Source organism: Macrosteles quadrilineatus, unplaced genomic scaffold, assembly GCF_028750875.1.
Source record: "Macrosteles quadrilineatus isolate MER2022 unplaced genomic scaffold, UCM_ALF_1.0 Scaffold_5__1_contigs__length_97177068, whole genome shotgun sequence".
Lineage (NCBI taxonomy): Eukaryota > Metazoa > Arthropoda > Insecta > Hemiptera > Cicadellidae > Macrosteles > Macrosteles quadrilineatus.
The window spans coordinates 30,422,839-30,436,871 of NW_026542598.1; the positions used below are offsets into that span (position 1 = coordinate 30,422,839).

Below are 14,033 nucleotides of genomic sequence, written 5' to 3' on the forward strand. Positions count from 1 at the left end.
TGACGGATTAGGAGACCCCATGGAAACCCTTGGGGCCTCCTAATCCCTCAGGTGCCACGGCTGTTTGAACGGAGTATAAGTCATAGAATAAAAACTAGCTTATACACTAATCTCAATGTGAGAAATATTGAATACTGAAAGTCTACTATTTCTACTTAAATAAATTTAAGTAGAAGCTCAGACGACAAAATTCAGCCGTTTAGAGCTCAGACTACAAACTTCAGCTTACCTTTATATTTGGTAGTCAGGCAGTTTTACTTTCATAATAAGTTAATTGAATATGAAAACTCTGTTGTTCATTCGCAATACAAAATCACGCTAATGTAATATATTTTGCAGCGTGACTGTGTTGCGCAATGCCAACAATGTGGATATTATAGTCTGTATGATGGAACCTGTCTCCTGACCCTCCGTCTACCTGGGACTGCCCTGGGGCCTTAAAGCATTGGCCAATGCCATGGTAGTCGGAGGGTCAGAAGACAGGTTCCACCATACAGACTATAACGTTGCTACTAATCGCTGGTTGAAACCAATTGAATAGGGTTTTGTAATAAAAAGAGTATTTAACTAGATTATGACAGCTGATCCACAGAACTTGTAAGGGTTTTTGACCCAAGGGCTTGTAAAACGTTATTTCATTATCATATCCTTTAACAGTTTTTAACTTTTTTTCTGTTTATCTGTTTCTTGGACATCACATTATACAGGCAAACATTAGTATTTATAAAAAAACCAACAATAATCATGATTGGTCTTCTCTTTTGTGAATGACATTTTAATAGAGTTTAGAGAGCTTTTGAGCAATCTTTACACTTAGATCACCCTAGTCAAATATAGTTGTTATCCTAGTCAGTGGATACATTTCATAAGGAATATTTTATAAGGAAATAGGAAATACATGAGAATATCCTAAATATGGATAGTTTATAGACTTTTCAAATTTTGCCACACTTTTAAGAGACTTTGATCCAATCTCTCAGAGGTTTAGCTCAAATATTAAATTAATCTTAGAAGGAATCACATAATGAGGATATATCTGATAGCAAAAACCTCTAAAAGGCTTTTCAAAACTTTTGGACCAATATTTGGCTCATTTTAGGTTCCTCTAAGGTCTCACCCAACTAATAAATTTAAGTTATAAGGAAATACCTAACACAGAAAAACCCTTTCGCTTTTTCAATTTTCTGTCCAGAAAGATCAGTCTTGGGCTCATCCGACGTTCGTCTCAGAAGGTGGTGACCCGGCCGATCCTCAGACCCAGAAGTTTCCGACGTTTGCGGCCCGGCAGACGAGACAACAGAGCTTCCGTCACCTCCGCATCCGTCACGTCCAACATCTCAGGTCCGTCCGTCTCTACGGCGTCCACAAAACCACTCTCGGGTCTTGAGAGTGGCTGGAGCATCTCAAACCATCGAGTCACTTTGGAAGTTGGACTCAACTGGAAGAACAAGTCCTTATTAGAGCAATATGCCACAAAAATATACAATATTAGCTCCTGGTTTGTCAATAAAACTATTTGAAGTGGTTGGAAAAGAAAACTATTTTAAGCCGCGTTTACACGAAGCGAGTTGCTGGGCAGGTTACCTGCTGCAGGTAACTTGAAATACACTAGAGGCAAGTAACCTGCCCACTCTACTGAACCGCAGCTTTATCCGCAAACAGAAAGACATTTTCTCGGCGCATTTTCATTTTCAATTGTGCGGTTTTAGCTAAACAGTGAAATCCTTTGAGTTTGAACATTAACTTTTGAATACTGAAGTATAGGTACCTATCTGTATGGACCAGCTTTAACACATTTTTTATTAAAATAATCTGTTGAATGTCAGAATAAGCCACTCACAGAAAATGCTGCCAGTATCTTTCACCGTGGTACTGTAGTTGATTTGATTCAAAAGGTGCTACCATCAAAAAAAGGTTGCTCTTTTGATTTTTCTTGGTTTTTAAACTGATGTATTCTAGAAAACAAATTGACTTCCATTAGGAACTCAACTCTGTCGGTGGAACATTCAACTGTATTTATTTTGTTTCTCAATAGGGCTGGAATTTTAGGGGTATGGAATGTCTGGTCCTATTTATAATCAAAGGCCATAGATAGTTTATGATTATAAATGGACATAGTTGAAATGTGTCACTGGCAAAGAGTGGGGATTAGCAATTTCTGTTGTATACAATGACGTTTTAACCAAGTAAATCTAAAATAGCAAATAAATGACTGTAAGGGATTGCATCTTAGATATTTAAAACAGTAAAATCTAGAGAATGTAATATTTTTAATACACATGACAACAACACATACATACATACATTCAGCTTCATATGTATTGTATATTCTTTTGTATATTAGTGAACAAAAGAAAGTTTAAAGTTGAATATAATCCTCAGACCTTTAAGAAAACTTGTCATGCACTAGTTTTTGCAGCTCTACATAGATATAGGAAACATTTTATGATTATTGTTGGGTTTTATTTAGCGAAATATTAATGCTATTAATTACTGGCCCTTTCATATACAATTTATTTTTACTGTTTGTTTAGCTATTTTTGATATGTCTAAACTTTCTTTTGTACCTTCAATTTGATTAAATACTTTTTCATAGTTAACTATTTTAAGTTTGGTAGAGCGCGGGACTACAGTCCAAAATCTTTCCCTGAGATCACGGGTTCAAATCTTGCCAAATCACCAATGGATTTCATCTAAGTGATAATGCAGCAACCCCTAGGTATACCCTGAAGTAATGTGAAAAAAGATCTTGAGCTAGAGCCTCAAGTCATAGGCCTAGAATAACTTAAAAAAAAAAAATAATAATTTATAAATTCTCAGTGGAAAGATGACAACTTCAGATTTAAGTTAATATCAGCCCAAAGAACAAATGATGAACAAATTTAATTTCCTACTGTTTTATTAAGGGTAGTTTTATTAAGATTCTGTACCCTTGGAGTGAATATTATATATAAGAGCAGAGTAATTATTCATTTATCTATAAACAACATGCCACTACTGAGTTACTCCTAAAAATACCCAGCAGTCAAACTGAATACAAACACGAAAGCGAGCAAAACAGAATTTGCAGTTGGATTAGGAGTGTTGCAATTGCTCATTATCCAGTGCTCATTTGGCTGCTTTACTTTTCAGTTAGTTGATGTTGGGCAATTATTTTCTGTTTGGAGCAAGCACCATTAACTACGCAGTAGTTTTGATTGCGCATTTGATGTAGAGGCGCCAAAAGAAAAATACCCCACAGTACCGAATCTGCAGATTAGGCGTGTTTCCATTTGATTGGATTTCCACTCAAACATTTCCTTAAAACATGAATTTTAATGAGTACATAGAGGTTTACCGGTTTATTACAGAGTAGGTAATAAAGTGGGATTTTCATTGAAATGTAGCCAAACTTAGTATTAAATTTAAAAAATTGCCAATTTTCATCAAAATTTATCAATAAACAAGTAAACTACAACAGTTTATGGATATTTCTCTAAGTTAATTTGTTCATAAATAACATGGGAATTTTCAATTTACATAAAAAAATTTTAAATTCCATAACCATTAGGAGTACAGAAACGCTTCAATATTATGAAATCATTGATTTTTTAAACTCTACAATATAGTTTCGAAAGACAATTTTTAAATGGTAGGCCTATATTTTGGGGAACATAATTGGAAAATCCATTTTCCCCTTAAAGCCCCTCATGAAACCCTGTTTCCATAGTCAAAAAATGGCGGTTTGCGAACTGGTTTGAATAAACGTTGGTTTATTGTTTAGGTTTTTTTACCAAATTTAATCAAAATCCGATGATTTTTATTCAAGCTATAGTCCTAACTGAAACATATCTACATAAATTTAAACAGATGGTATTTTTGGCCTGGAGAACATCAGAACCAAAAAGGAAATCACTATCGGGTCTTGGTCTTACCAAGAGAACTACTGTAATAGCTTCCTCCCTATAAGAAAATTGACTAAAAGTATACCAGTATAGATTTACTTTGTATGGTTCAGAGTGTTAAATTCATACGATAGCCAGAAAAAACGGTTGAACATCCTATATAAACAACTTGAAGGACAAAACATAATTTTTTAGTTTTTTACACACACAACAGAGAAGTAAGGTACATAGGAAACACTTAATGACACTTAAGTAGTGTCTAGCACTAGTCACTTGTGTCTAGGACAAAGTCAACCCCCCCCCCCCCCACACCTATGTACTAAAACACTCTTAGTGGAGGAAGACCCTCTGCCCTGTGCGATAGAAATTTCCACACAGTGCTCACCGTTCGAGCTCTTCCTTGCTAAGTATATTTCCAGCATAACATATCAGAAAGCGCACAGTTTATTCATAAGAGACCTCTACCTTACTTCTCTGTGCAAACACATAAACTAACTCAGTCAAATTCACTGTATTAACTGTAAAACAAAAGTCACGAATACACAAAAAGAATTCAAACATTACTATCTGCATGTAATACAGTGTTTATACAAAACACACACACTATAAACAAAATGCTCACCGTGCCCAAGAAGTGAAGCCACCGCATCTCACCCAAGAAACCTCTCAACCAAGCATGGACCAAGCCGTCTTCCACCTGTGAGTTAGTGAGAAGCTAGCGAGTGAGAAGCTGGTGAATTTGTGAGAAGCTACATTGCTGTGTTTAGTAAGCTCACATTTGGTTATGATCAAGACATTTAGAAATACTCTATGTTAGTAAAACCATATTTTTTTTTATATACATAAGCGTTTTTCACCCTGTAAATAATGTTGCTAGTCATATTACCATTGACTAGATACCGGTACCTAGCATGTATACTCACACCTTCTATATAACCAGTGTGTATATTCAATTATATTAATAAGTTAAAAACAATTGGATGGATACATAATCATACATCAGAACCTTTGACATTAAATAATGCTTTTCAAAAAATAGTTAGAGATATTGTTGGGTTAAGGGTTAAGACTTTCTTTTGAATTGCTGTAGAATACTGTACATGCATTTTTAAAGTTAACTATCGTAGCATTAACCTAAAAATAATTTTAGTAAGTTTCTAATGCGTTATATATTTATTTTTTATATCCGAAGACTGCAAATGCTTTCATTATTACATGCTTTAAAAGGCTATAGACTAATAACAGCTTGAATAAGACTGAATTTAAATCCTTAAACGTGATTAGTGTTTTATTTAAAACTTACCATGGGTAAACTTGAAAATTTAAAATTGTAACAAAAATATGAGGTAGATTTGAAATACAATACCTACTTTACTTTTCAAATAGTCTTTAAAAATGTCTGAAAGCTATCTAATTCTGTTAACAAAATGGTATAAGCATGAGTGTTATGCCAGTTGCTAATATCAGAACTACTTGAGTGATGTATGTTAAGGTATGTGATACAAAAATAGGTTGGATTAAAGAATTATTAGGATTGTTAAGAACAATGGTCTGAGTCGAGTTACCCAAAACCTGGCACCGGAGTAAATAGTAAAAATAGACAAAGCAAGCGCCACAGGACCAAAATAAAGAACACCTTGTTATTATAAAAATACATTTATTGCAGTCATGGAAATAAACTTATGACTAAGGAAAATGTCCCCATGATTCAAAACAATGGTTGAACTTAAGAAAACTAATTGTTATAAGTAAATGGTAACTTAACTCAAATATTCTTTTAATTGTCACTAGGTGGAACTTGAGAATATTTACTTGACTTTAATAATCATTAGCAAGCGAATAGAATTTAAAATACATTTACTGTAGCTCGAGTATGGGATTTTAATTATAATTATTGTTTTCTACACTATGCAGCTCAAATGTCAAGATTCATTTGAAGACACTGTAACTTCATATACATATCACATCTTCTACTTTGGCACAAATTGAATACTGAGTGATTTGATTAAGTCTTGAGGAGTTACAATATTTTTAGATGATATATCTTATAAAAATTTGCTGATGATTTCACAACTGTATTACTTGCAACTTAGCCTACGTTGATATTTAAAAATCCACTTCCAAAATTTAAATTGTGTACAGCAGTAAACGCCTTATATAAAATAGTTTTAACTTATACACAGTAGATGCACCGAGTACGTCTACAACTATTTGATCCGTTTAAAAATATATGGAGGACTCGTCTGAAGTTGTTTGGTCTAATTTAGAAACATAATCTTTAACCTTTTCTTTTCTTAAAAGAAAACTAAATCTAAAAAGGCTATTACCATGTACTTTAAATACACTTAGTACAGTGTTCCTTCATTTCAGTTAGCATAAAGAAAATTAAATAACAAGATAATTTTTAGACAAGTGAAGTTCAAAACTTCAAGTATATTATCATTATCCATTTCATCTGAAGTTATAATCCAGATATGATATTGACACAAAACATGTATAATGTGGAAAGATTGTAACTAAATTCAGGAACATTATTATCTTACTGTATAATCGGTAGATGTTTTTACAAGTTTGTACATGGAGTCTTCTTCAATTTAGTTATAGCTAAACAATTTTAAAATAATGTTTGGCAAGTCAAAATACTAAATTAAATTTTATCACTACAATTAAAAATAGAATTTTTATGGAGAACATTTTCCATCTCAGTTAGGTGTCTATTCCATGTGAGAAAGACAAAACAAGTTATAGGTTACTTGTCAAAAGTAGGGAGGACAAGAAACATAATGAGCAGATTTTTAAATACCGTTACTTGGTACAGCTTAAGTATCAACTGCCTTAGGCCTTACCTAATCTCATACAAAACGTCTTCTACGAATCTAAAAACTAAGATCAGTTCAGCGGGTGAAGGATCACTTAGGGGATTGCTTAAAAATACTCAACAACAAAATTAATCCAAACTGTTGAAATTGAAACACCTTGACAATAGGTCAAGTTTATACTTTAAGTTGCATTGTTTACTAAAACATACTTTGGACATTGTCAAAATACGAAACTAAACTCAATAATAATACTGCTATTAAAATTCACATGACTGGAAGTGTGTTTGTAAAAAAAAAAAACATTGGAAATACTTAAGTGGTATAGATAAATAGGTATAAAAGCAAATATCGGTAAAAAACACAAACAAAGAACTATCCATAATAGGAATTTTAGGGTGTAGGGAAGAACTTTAAAATTGTTTCAGTAAGAAAAGTTACCATCACGTAAACAAATGCTATGATATATGTCTCTGGCGTATTATTTTGTCACAAAAAGTGGTAATCTTGTTACTGACTCTAGCCTGAGATTGATATTTCTATATTAAGTAACTTGGTAAACTGTCAACAAAGAAAATGTGCACTATATTACATTTATACAACTCCGTAACATTGGAGATAACAACACTAAATAAAATCCAAAGCAATTAAAACATTACCATTCAGGACGTTAAGTGAAGTCAGTGTAAATAAGTCCCGAAGATCACTGTTAATTCCTGTAAAAGTAATATTTTAAGAGCCTGATACAAAACTTCACCCGAGGGAAGCTACAAATTTGATATAGTCCGTCCTACGCAGTAATGAACGATCACTTTGTAGTGTGTCGGGCCCAAGCAGTTCTTTGTACTTGTGACATTAGTTCACTTCGGTTAGGAACTTTCTCACTAGTCGACCTCGTAATGAAAGGTCCGTTTTGAAAACCTGGCCTTCGAAGTTCTTCCTCGTCAGAAACCCTGAGGGTGTTGAATGCAGCGGAGAGTTGATCACGTTTCCCGTCTTTCCGTTTTGCCCCCGACGGAGGCGGGTCAAGTCTCGGCACGTCAACATCGTCGTCTGCTCCGACCAAAACTCTCGTTCTTCCTTCCGTCTCAGTTGTCGTCAATCCTCCTTGAGACAACGGACGGATGAATTGTGAACCTTCCTCGCTCTCTTGCTTCTTGTGTGCAAGCACTGGCGAACTAGCGTAGGAAGAAGCTTGGGACACCCGGAAATTAAACTGCTGCGGTGAAGTTTGCTGCGTGTTCTGCTGATACATTCCTCCGACCGGGTAGTACTGGTTTCGATATTGAGGCGTGATGTTTTGCAACCGCTGCAAGAGTTGGTTCTGGAACTGTTGATCAGCCAGACCGAAGTTGAAGACGTTCGGCATCATACTCCTCTGTTGTCTGGGAGATCCGGGAACACCCTGCAGGTAGGATTGGTTGATGTTCCGGTTATCCAGAAGTCCCTGATTGGTCAGTTGGCGGATGGTCTCTATATCCGGGTAGTCCTGGAGGTAGACGGATCCGAGGGACGGAGTTTGAGGCTCGCACATCATGCCCATCTGAGACTGTATCACAAACTTAGCTTAGACATTCAGCTGTGAGACTGTTCAAGATTTATAAGGTCAAAATAACAGGAAAATAAAAAGTATGTAACAAGATATTGATAGAAGAAAAGGATTGATTGATTGAAGAAGTATTTGATTTTATTTCATAAAGGGTTATGAAATGATATTTATTTATGTCATTTATTGGTGCTGTCTTTCGGTAAAGTGACCAGGGTATCGCCCAAGCAGAATATTAAGTTGTTATAAAAGATTTTCTTCATCCCTGGGATTATAAATAATTGTCAAAAATTACCCTATATATTGATAGTTGACACATGATGTAGCTGGCACACAGCCATGACTAGATTCTTAAGGTTTGTTCAGGTTTAAAACCGTGGACGCTTAAAAAAGGGTCACTTGACAGTACAACTGATATAGAGAACATTTTTATTCCCAATAATTAATTACAAACACTTTTGTTATCAGACATCATGGTTTTAATCCTATCTGATGAAAGTGGATATTTGTTTCAGCAACTACAAACTTATTTTGGCACTGATCAAATTCGTCCTCACAACAAATTAAATTTTCAACCAAAATCAAAGGTACATGATGATGATTTGATTTTACAGCTTAGTACTTGTAAAAGTATATCTTGAACAGTCTCTTCAATAACTAGAATATTTCAATTCAACAAATTATGAATTTAGCTTATTTAAATTCTTCAAATCTTAAAATCATGCTGAAAGCACACTACTTGGGTTATTCAGAGAAGAAATCAATTAAAGAGTTGATATTGTCATTGATATTGTTATTGTTATTATTGTTGGAAGGGTTGGAATCCTCTCGCAAGACCTGTGAACAATACAGCTTTGCAATCAACTCAACAAACAAACAAAGCAAACAGCTAAAATTGGAATTCGGGTTTAGTCTGTCACATTCAAATTAACAGTAAAACATTCCCAGCATATTTAACTACAACATGAATATTGTTGTTTAGTTTGCAGTTGTTTTTTAAACAGTGTTGACTACAATGATACACATTTATTTTTATTCATCTTAACTTATATTCTTGTAGTTCTAAGGAAAATTATGTTAAAATTTTAACAAAAAAGTAAAGTTAATAGTTTTTAAAGCAAATTTAAAAAAAATCTAAATATTTAAGCGTAAACTCACCAGAATATCTAGTACATAACATTATTTTTAGAGAACTAAATTCTATACAAAATCAAGTGTGGATTTATGATGAATCAGCAGTTTTGTATGGTATTGTACTAATTACAGTAGTGTCAGTAGTTTAAAATTTGATTTTTTCAATATGTTCTTCTTTTTTTTAGAAAACAACAGTGTAAACAAATGGAAACACAATTAAAACAATCAATACAAAAAGGATGTTACTTACAAAACACAAAATTATATCAACACAATACCTATTAAAGGTATAAAACTAACTAAAAGATATTGTAAAACTTATGTAGCTCATCTATTTCAAATGTAGTTAGATAAAAGGCTTCAAAGTAAACAACTCAGTTTTAATAAAACCAATAGTCAATGATAAAACATAATTATTTAACAATGGATTAACTTGGATTTATCATGAAGGACTACACATGTTTAAGTTGTCCATTAATCCATAAACATAGTGTAAATCCCCCAACTCTTCTATACAATTAGTTTTTGATAGTGCCAAACTGATAAGATAAATTATTTTTTACGTTCCCATGACCTACCATAGTATATAGTATGAACAAGTCTGAAAGAGGGAAACAAATATTTAAACAATTTCACACTATGAGAAGCTCAATCAACAATGTTCTTTATACACAATTTTAAAACCTGATTAATGTAAATGAGATGTCTACTTCATAAACCAAAATAAAATCTAATACAGAACACAACTAAAACAAAACAGGAAACTTAGAGGACTAATATTTTATTAGGTCAGTAATGGGGATTTGATATATATTTTCAATATTATTGATTTTATGACCCGTATACCAATCAGTGAATCCCAATGAATGGAGCCCAAAGCAAAGCAACATAAAGCAAAGTTAGCTGTTATACACATGCCATGCATTATGATAATTAACTAATATGTACAATATTTTGATACAGTTAACCAATTTTGTGCAAGAAACCTTTTTTTAAGTATTGAGATAGTAAATGGTGTAATAGTATATTACGTTACTAGTCCTGAAAATAAGTGTTTACCGGACGAGTGTGGTCGTTCCCGTGCGAGACGAAGTCGAGTACGGGATTACCATACGAGTCCGGTACACACATTTTGGACGAGTTACGTACGATAGTTTACGCCATACTACTAAATCCGTACAAATCCTTATATATTTCCACCAACTAAAGGACTAAAAATCACTAGTCATAACCTCTAAGAGAGGTTATGTTTTTGTTTATAACCACTCACTGCCACCTAAATACAGTATAATCAGCTGATTGGTGTCCGGCAAAACTCATTGCAGCACAGTAGTACGCAATGAAACCCCATTTGAATAAGCTGGCGGCAAACAGCTGTTTTCTGGACTAAATCCTTGCGTGGGAAGTTCGTCAAAATAATGTAGTGTGGCGTAAAAAAAGTTACAGTTCCAAACAATTATTTGACAAATTGGCTTGAAAACCAACATATTTATACAATGGACTGGACGAAAGCTTATTTTCTAGTGAAGAGACGAATGGTAACAAAAAACTTAATTTTCTTTTCTTTAGGGATAACTTTCATAAGACACAGTGATGGTGACAAACTTTCTTTATGGCCTTAATGAATGTAATTTAACAGCTGATCCTTAAGTTAAATGTTTAACCGCAGTCAGCTATAAAGACATAAGAGTTTATGAAAATTGATAATAGGAAACGTTTTTGATGTTAATAATCTGATCGAGGAAGATAATCCATTTTTATTGTGTAGATCTAAAGTCAACGGATTTAATTTATTTTATATTAGTAGTTTTATTCACCTTGTCTTAAGCAAATATAATCTTTGAAAAGTATATAAGTATCCATTTATTTGTTACACATTGAAAATAAGTTTTCAACCCTATTATGATGCACAATTTCCGCCCAGGACCGCTCGTCTATCCATAATATTATAAAATATGTCTGAACGTATCTGTTTGAGCCAGGTAAATAAAATAAATCACTGGCTTGGCTTTTCACATAAGTTTATCAACAACTCAAACAGAATATAGGCCAAGCATATTCATGTGAATAAAAAAAACTTGCGTAGTTTTTATTTGTTTCTATCTACATTGACTTTGTTTTTGTATCAATAAAGTTGATCAGTAGTAAGTTAGTTGGTCTTTTTTTACCACAGCTGGCTTGATGTACCCTGTAGAAATTTATAAAAGTAAGTGGTACAATTAGTCCAGTCAATGAATGATCCAAAAGTAGGTGTAGAGTGCGTGAGCTGGTAACTAAGCGATTCCTTCAGAAACTTGTTCAGGGGGCTTAGGGTGTTAACATACCAAAAGTCCTGACTCCTAGGTGGTGAGCCAGTGGGTGGAGGGGGGAAAAAGGGGGGGAAAAAGGTACGCATTTTGGGTTTTTTGATTATATCTCGAAAACTATCAACTTTTTGTATACTATAGTAAATTATAAAATTGAAGAAGATTAAATTTTCTACAAGAAAAGTATATAATGTGTTTATTTTGGTTCAACAGATTACTAATTATAACTTATTTAATTGATATCTTATTAAAATACTACTTCCATAAGAAATACATGTAAATTAGTATGCGAAATGGGGCGAATCCTATCCGCCCAAAGGAAATATAACTGATATTCTGGAAATATTTACAAAATTTCCAGTAATTTGACACTTTAATCATGAAATTTTGTCAAAAATTAAAGCGAGGGTGAGCGTTTAAAAATGGGATGATTTAAGGTTTTTTTTATATTTCCAATAAAAAAACACCAAAACTCAAAATTTTGTTACCTCGCCCTCGCCTTAATTTTGGATCAATTTTAATGATTAAAGTGTCAAATTACTGGAAATTTTGTCAAGATTTCCAGAATATCATTCATATTTCCTTTGGGCGGATAGGATTCGCCCCATTTCGCATACTAATTTACATGTATTTCTTATGGAAGAAGATTTTAATAAGATATCAATTAAATAAGTTATAACTCGTAATCTGTTGAACCAAAATAAACACATTATATACTTTTCTTGTAGAAAATTTAATCTTCTTCAATTTTATAATTTACTATAGTATACGAAAAGTTGATAGTTTTCGAGATATAATAAAAAAACCCAAAATGCGTACCTTTTTCCCCCCCTTTTTCCCCTCTCCACCCCCTGGCTCACCACCTAGGAGTCAGGACTTTTGGTATGTTAACACCCTAAGCCCCCTGAACAAGTTTCTGAAGGAATCGCTTAGTTACCTGCTCACGCACTCTACACCTCATTCTTTGACTGGACTTGAGTTTTTTTAACTGTAAACAATGCTATATAATATAACTGCTTAGTCTTATATGACCACATTACTGTCTTTTGTTTCCACAACTCATTGTAAATTACAAGCTTGATCAAAGGAACAGACTATACACTGCGAAGATTGAATTTGTGTTTAGTTCCATAACTAGCCACTGGAGGCAGCATTATCTTACAATCTGCTTTACCTTGTTTTGAAGTAACTAGATAACCCGTTGCTCGAAACGCAGCTCGTAATAAAAGAATGAAGAAAAAAAATTTTCAAATGAGTAGTATTCATATATTAATAATATAACAATACACTACTTCATACTTAACAAAAATATTTAATTTATGTACCCGATTTTTATTTGTTTATTTTATTTTTTATATTGTATATTGTTTTGAATTTTGACCTGTTATGAAAATTATTTTGTAAGACATTTTCTAGGCAATTAACTCATCTTTTTAAATGTTTTGTGATTTGTTCTATCATGGATTGTTTGGGTCTATCACTAAGATAGAATAGTTTAAACGATTTTGTTAAAGGATTGCTGGAGATGTTTAATCCAATTTATAAATTATTAACCACTATGCAGGGTGATCTGAACTATTCGATAAAGTTAAAATTTAACGCTAATCTTGAAAAAATACAAGATTGAATAAGTTACCTACTTTAAACTACGAGTTTACAAACTAGATCACTTTTCTAACATCGACAAAGTCGATGCCATAATGAAGAAAAGTATAAAAATCTCAATTCAAGGGTTACTTTCATGTGGAAACATCACAAATCTAAATTAAATACAACATAATTTTGTGCCAACATCAAGGAATTCCATAAAGACCCTATAAGTGTTTACATTAGGTGATATAAACTATATTTTAAAGATCAAGCCTAATAAGTAAACACTCAATAATTTTATAGCTACTACATTAAAAAAAGGTTTCTTGCAAACTACCCCAAGTGGAATGGAAATAGCACATACCTGGGGAACAGAAGTAACATGTTGATGTTGATTTTGTTGTTGTTGTTGTTGTTGATGTTGATGCTGTTGAAGCCTCTCAGTCTCTTGCAGGTGAGCTACCAAAGCACTGATGTGGTCTAACAACTCCTTGTTGTGGACCAGAAGTTGATGGGTTCGAGCCTGTACGGTGAACAATATTTATTTAATTAAGTTTCTTAAATAAATATCGGAAAGCAATTCTATTTTCTTGAGAGTAAAAGTTTGATGAACCTAGGTTTGTTTAAGCAGGAATCAAATTGTAGATCAAATCTGGATTTAATTTACAATAATTAAATTGTACTGGTAGCCTCGATTGTGACACCCTGCAAGTATTAATAAATACTGAAGTTATGAAAAGGATTAGACTGTTAGGCA

At 33.2% G+C, this 14,033-nt stretch overlaps 1 protein-coding gene across 3 annotated transcripts in view; it reads right to left on the reverse strand.

The window, feature by feature from the left end:
• Window positions 1-950: 950 nt before the first annotated feature.
• LOC128993903 (carboxyl-terminal PDZ ligand of neuronal nitric oxide synthase protein-like) overlaps window positions 951-14,033 on the reverse strand; it is a 304,439-nt gene continuing 291,356 nt past the window's right edge. For 2 of the 3 annotated variants that reach the window (XM_054417993.1, XM_054417994.1), the window contains 2 exons: window positions 13,641-13,799; window positions 6,461-8,249 (listed from right to left, as the gene is read on the reverse strand). In XM_054417993.1, the coding sequence (XP_054273968.1) occupies window positions 7,509-8,249; window positions 13,641-13,799 (900 nt within the window). In that variant the 3' untranslated portion in view covers window positions 6,461-7,508. Of the gene's footprint in view, window positions 1,439-6,460; window positions 8,250-13,640; window positions 13,800-14,033 lie in introns of those variants that run through there. The other variant, XM_054417995.1, reaches the window with a different exon arrangement.